General features: G+C 40.5%; 1 protein-coding gene across 1 annotated transcript in view; it reads right to left on the minus strand.

Annotated features, from left to right (window-relative positions):
- The window catches only part of LOC122163528 (nipped-B-like protein), a gene marked incomplete at both ends in the record, with an annotated part of 36,264 nt that extends 33,467 nt beyond the window's left edge, over positions 1–2,797 (minus strand). Inside the window, one exon of the mRNA XM_042824780.1 lies at positions 2,695–2,797. Coding sequence (XP_042680714.1) covers positions 2,695–2,797 — 103 coding nt within the window. The remainder of the gene's footprint in view (positions 1–2,694) is intronic.
- Between the last annotated feature and the right edge of the window lie 3,203 nt (positions 2,798–6,000).

The raw sequence follows: 6,000 nt of genomic DNA on the forward strand, positions 1-6,000 counted from the left end.
CTAGGGCCTTGTTGAACCTCATTAGATTCTCATGGGACCAGTTCTCAAACCTGTCCAGATACCTCTGGATGGTGTCACAGAAACATACAATCACTCAGGTTGAAAAAGACCTTAAAGATCATCAAGTCCAACTGTGACCTAACCATACTACCTTAACTAACAGTTCTCTGCTAAATCTGCCCTTCTACTGTATTGACTGTATCACTCAGCTTGGTGTCATCAGCAAGCTTGCTGAGTGCACACTCAATCTCACTGAGAATGTCACTGATTAAGATATTGAAGAGCACTACTCCCAAGATGGATCCCTAGGGGATGCTACTTGGCTCTATGTACCAATGGAGGCCAGTGACATTGACAACCTTCTGGCTACAATTATCAAACCAATTCCTTATCCACTGAATTGTCAGCCTACTAATCCATATTTCTCCAACTTGGAGATAAGTATGTAGGACCATGTCAAAAGTCTTGCACAAGTGCAGGCACTCTATCATAGAAGGCCACCAGATTGATCAAGCACATTCTGCCCTTGGTAAAACCATGCTGGCTGTCTCAGATCACCTTCTCATCTCACATGTGCCTTTGCATTTCTTCTAATAGGACACGTTCCATGATCTTCCCAGGCACAGCAGTGAGAACAGTGAGGGTCACCAGCCTGTAGTTCCCTGGGTCATCACCTCTTCCTTTCTTGAATACGGGACTGATGTTTCTCTTCTTCCAGTCACCAAGGATTTTGCCTGACAGCCATAACACCCCAAAAAACAACGGATAATGGCTTCACAATTACATCAGCCAGTTCCTTCAGAACCCTGGGATGACAGCTAAGGTTTAATTAACAAATGACAACAAGCTTAAAATTAACAAGGAACCATCTACTCTAAATACAATTTTCCCCAGTGAGATTACAGAGAACTTCATCTAATGTGACCATACTGCCAAGACAGAGAAACGCGAAGGGCAGTTTGGCAGGAAATGATAGGAAGTCCACTGAATATAACTCATTCTTTCACTGGCTTTACCTTGGACTTAAATAGGATAACATAAAAAACAGACAAGCTTATTAGAAATAACACATGTATATCATAACTTACATTATTTCTTGTATTTTTTTTTTAAATAAAAGAAATATGATGGCTGCTCCCAATGTGCTATGCGTATATAGAACTTGTACCAAAAAAAAAAAAAAAAAATAAAGCTTCATATGAAGGTTACTCCAAGAAGATTCCTCTTATTCTGTTGATCCACAATGTCAGAGATGTATTTTGGTGGGATGGCAGTTGAGGTTGAACCTTCCCACCAATACTTTGTTCCATGCTGCTGCGAAACATGCGAAGAAAATGGCACCCGTTCACATTCATTGACATTTCTTGAACATTTATGGAGATCAAATAGTGGATGTGAGCATAGTAAGGGGTAGCTGGTACATTTCAGCAGTGGCAACAGCGACGTGAAAGGCAAGTCAAGTTCCAGACAGCCGTGTACAGCTGTCACACCACAAAATGAAGAGTATCTCAATCAGCTCATCCACACAAATCAGCAGACTACAATTAGGGAAGTGCGTATGGAGCCCATTATTGGCTTCAATGCATTGGAAACAACGGTGGCAATGTTGGAGTATCACAGAGTTTGCTCCAGGTGGGTTCCATGAATGCTCACACAAGAACGGAAAGAACAGCATGTGCAAGTTTGTCAGGGCCTATTAAAACAATACAAGGCCGAAGGTGATAGTTTCCTGAATCACATCGTTGCTAATAATGAGATGTGGAATTCCCATCGAAGAAAAAGTCCAAGACTCATCCCTCAGCAGGTAAAGTGATGTGCACTGTCTTTTGGGATAGGAAAGGGGTGATCATTCTGGACTCCCTGGAACCTGGACAAACCATCAACTCTGACCACTGCACTGCAACGCTAATCTGAAGGCTCAAACTTCCAGAGTCAGCCCAGAGAAGACAACAATCTTTCTCTTGCAATACAGTAATGGCAGGCCCCACACCAATTCAAAAACCCAAGGCTGACAATGTGGTTCAAAATGGACTGTCCTACTACATCCACATTATAGTCCAGATTTGGCACCTTTTGACTTCTATTTGTCTGGGAAGATGACAGATGGACTGCATGGGCAATGTTTTTCCCAACAGCAACGCTGTCATAGCAGCTGTAAAAGTCAGTCACTTCTGCTGGTGCAGATTTCTGTGAGCGTAGCACGCAGACTCTTGTCAATCAATGGCATAAACACATAGCTAGTAGTGGTTAATGTGTTGAAAAGCAGTGTTTTGTAGCCGAGAATTTAATAACAGTGTTATTGTGATCTTTGTACCTGTTGTAGCTTCCATGGAAACAAATAGGAAGCAACCTAGACACATGCTTTCACAACCCTCAGGTTCTAGATGCAACTCTTTGAAAATGGACACCATGATTATACATACATCCTATTTGACAACATTCAAATTTGAAAAAGCACAAAGATGTTGAATAGAAAGCTGCCAACCCAATTTCTGGGCTTATCCTCTTCTGAGTCATCTTTTGTCTAACTTCTATAGCAGTGCTCCATTCTTCATCAAGCATTCTCTCCCACTATCCTGTTACGCACGCCAGAACACTTCCATTCAGATATTTAAAGGAAGAATTGACTCTCACTGTAGGGAGCATTTTAAGTTCATCAGCCATTCCCACCCCACCATGTAAACACCACATTACCTGGAAGGGCTATGGGAGATAGTGGTTTGTTGATAACTGGAAGATGCACTACTACCACGCATAGGATTCTGAGAAATATTAAACTGTGACGACATCAGCATCCCTATTAAAAAGAAGACAACAGCATTACTTAATAGACATTTCCTTTTTAATCAAATAAGGATCTCATTTCATAAATTATATACAAACAAATTAGTAACTCCATGGGTAAAAGATTCCAATATCTGTAGTTATTAGAAAACATTAAATAAAAAGTAATTCTATCTAACGTGTCCATTTTACACCATAGTATGGAAAATATTCCCTAAAGTAGTGTTAATTTGGTTATAAATTTCAACAGAATTTCCTCTTAAATTCTTTAAACTTCCCAAAACCTGCTACTAAACAGGAACATCTTGTAACAGGACATGTAGTCACACCTCAAACTAACATATACAGTACAATGCCAACAAATAAAACGTTTGGGAACTTCACAAGTCAGAAGAATGCAGAAAACTTATCTCCCACTTTTTGAGCAAGTAGAACTAACAACCATCTCATACACATTAGAGAAAAATACTCTCACTGCTCCCATGTCTAGGTGGTTCCTTTCTACCCAGAGACAAAGTCTTCCTATTCAATTTTCAATACACTTATAAGGAATGTTGTCAAATAAAGTACTGAAATATTTTAAACTACAAAGTAGAGCCAGTGTCCACGTGTAAACTTACAAAGCCTGTAGATTTCCACAGTCAGGCTTTGGAAATACAGAAGTCATTCCATCTGACAAGTCCCAACAACCCCAGTGCTTGAAACTAATTAGCATCTTTATCAGGGATATTTCAGTTTTTATCATTCCCCACTACCACCTTCTCAATACAGGTGTAAATAGTTCCCTAACAACCACAACGCTTAAATTTGAAACAGTGCAGGTACACAAGAATTTACACAACTTATTGAAGAAGTTACTTTAATGACAAAAATCAAGCGCCTTACAGCTAAACAGAATCAGAGTTCACATGTAAACTAAAGCTTGGAAAACCACAGATGACCTACAGGTACAAGCACGTCAGTTTTCCAACTACTCGATAAACTGAAGGTTTGATAAAACGTTGGCTGTAAATCCACAACCCAGTATGCCAAGGAGTCACCAATCAGTCATCTCAATTACTGCAATACTTCTACCAGGAAAGCTTGTTTCAGAAATCCTCCCTGTCATTCTCTCTTTTCTTTCCTCTTCCTTCAGCAGAGAAGAGATGCAATAATACTCCAAGGATATAATCATTTCTATTTTCTGATAAGTGTAAAGTGCTGCATTCCAACCACATTAACACATTCAAGCAAGTTTAAACTAGGAATGAAAGTCCCTAGTCATGATAGTAAAAACATGCAAAGACCTCTATACCTCACTACAGAAATCATTTAATTGTTCCAAAAAACAGAAAGAGAACTTCTCAATTTCTGCAAAATATGTTTAAATGGACACTGGTTGCCTTGCCCGTATTCAGGCAACAAGGAAACCCCCATTTGCAAGTACAAATTATAAAAACACATTTGCAAATAGTCCCCAAGCATTTCCCATACAGTAACACAACACAATTGAAAACATAACAAGATGGCAGAGTAACAAAGCCTTAGACTACAGCAAATAAGGATCTACTTAGATGCAAAAGCAGTAGATACAAAAAACAAAAGAAACTACTTATCTTCAAAAAAACAATAAAAGCTACAGATAAACAAATACCACGAGATGAAATATCCTCACTACCACTACCAACCCTTAAATGAAGTGGATCCTGACTCTACCCCTTCTGGTCACTCAGCTGCATTGTATGCACCTGAGCTCCCCTGAGCTGGCCCTGCTTTCCCACCAGATGCTCAATCACTCATTCAAGCCATGACTTAACAGTTCCACTACAAGTGGTTTTCTGCTAGAGAAAATTCTGAGTGCCCACTGATTCACATATTGCAGATGCTCTAAGCAGAACACAGGATACTCATCAACTAGTTAAATTTTTTATTCTGAAACTACTAAAAAGGAGCTGAAAATTAGTCTGAGCCAATTAACACAAAAATATCCTGATCATTTTTTTTTACGTTGTCCCATTAGTAAGTAACAGATTTAAAGGTCTGATGTGTATTTCCATACCTTAAATATTTAAGAACTTCTTTGAAAAGCAATTTTAATTTTGCAAGTTGATAATTTTCAGTTTTAAGAAAACATCATTCCAGTAATAACATTCCTATAATAACTTTCCTTAATATACACTACTGATTTTGGCTGTATGCATTTTTTCTTGCTTGGAGAAAAGTGATATGCATAATTCCACTTTACCATTCCCACTAAATGCTGAAGAATGCACTACATATAAATGTAACTCAGGATCACAAAAAAGGTCTGTGATCCATGATTAAATCTGTATTACAGCATCATGTATTTTTAAGCTAGGACTGCTGACCTATTGATGATTTTTCATATATGTAGGAATGGAATGTTGTTTCTGCATTAGAACTAACGAGATAAGTATTTTACTAATGGTTTTTTTCAGGGGGTCTTTTTACTTCATCAGGGGTCTCTGATAGTCTTTGCATGCTCAGCAGATAGGTGAAGTAATTTATAGTCATAGAGATTAGGTAGATGGAGGAATTTATCACAGAATCACAGAATCACAGAATTGTAGGGGTTGGAAGGGACCTCCAGAGATCATTGAGTCCAACCCCCTGCCAAAGCAGGTTCCCTACAGCAGGTCGCACAGGTCGGCATCCAGGCAGGTCTTGAACATCTCCAGAGGAGGAGACTCCACCACCTCCCTGGGCAGCCTGTTCCAGCGCTCCGTCACCTCACTGTAAAGAAGTTCTTGCGCACGTTTGTGCGGAACTTCCTATGCTGCAGTTTCCGGCCGTTTCCCCTTGTCCTGTCTCCACTCACCACTGAAAAGAGTCCGGCTTCACCATTCTGCCCCCCACACCTTAGATATTTATAGACCTGGATCAGGTCCCTCTCAGTCTTCTTTTCTCAAGGCTGAACAGACCCAGTTCACTCAGCCTTTCTTCATAGCAGAGATGCTCCAGTCCCTTAACCATCCTTGTGGCCCTCCGCTGGACTCTTTCCAAGAGATCCCTGTCTGTTTTGTACTGGGGAGCCCAGAACTGGACTCAGTACTCCAGATGAGGCCTTACCAGGGCAGAGCAGAGGGGGAGGATCACCTCCCTCGACCTGCTGGCCACGCTCTTTTTAATGCATCCCAGAATGCCATTGGCCCTCTTGGCCACAAGGGCACACTGCTGGCTCATGGCCAACCTGTTGTCCACCAGGACACCCAGGTC

Source organism: Centrocercus urophasianus, unplaced genomic scaffold, assembly GCF_019232065.1.
Source record: "Centrocercus urophasianus isolate 14NV4802_14NV808 unplaced genomic scaffold, USGS_Curo_1.0 seq_239, whole genome shotgun sequence".
In the NCBI taxonomy this organism is placed as follows: domain Eukaryota; kingdom Metazoa; phylum Chordata; class Aves; order Galliformes; family Phasianidae; genus Centrocercus; species Centrocercus urophasianus.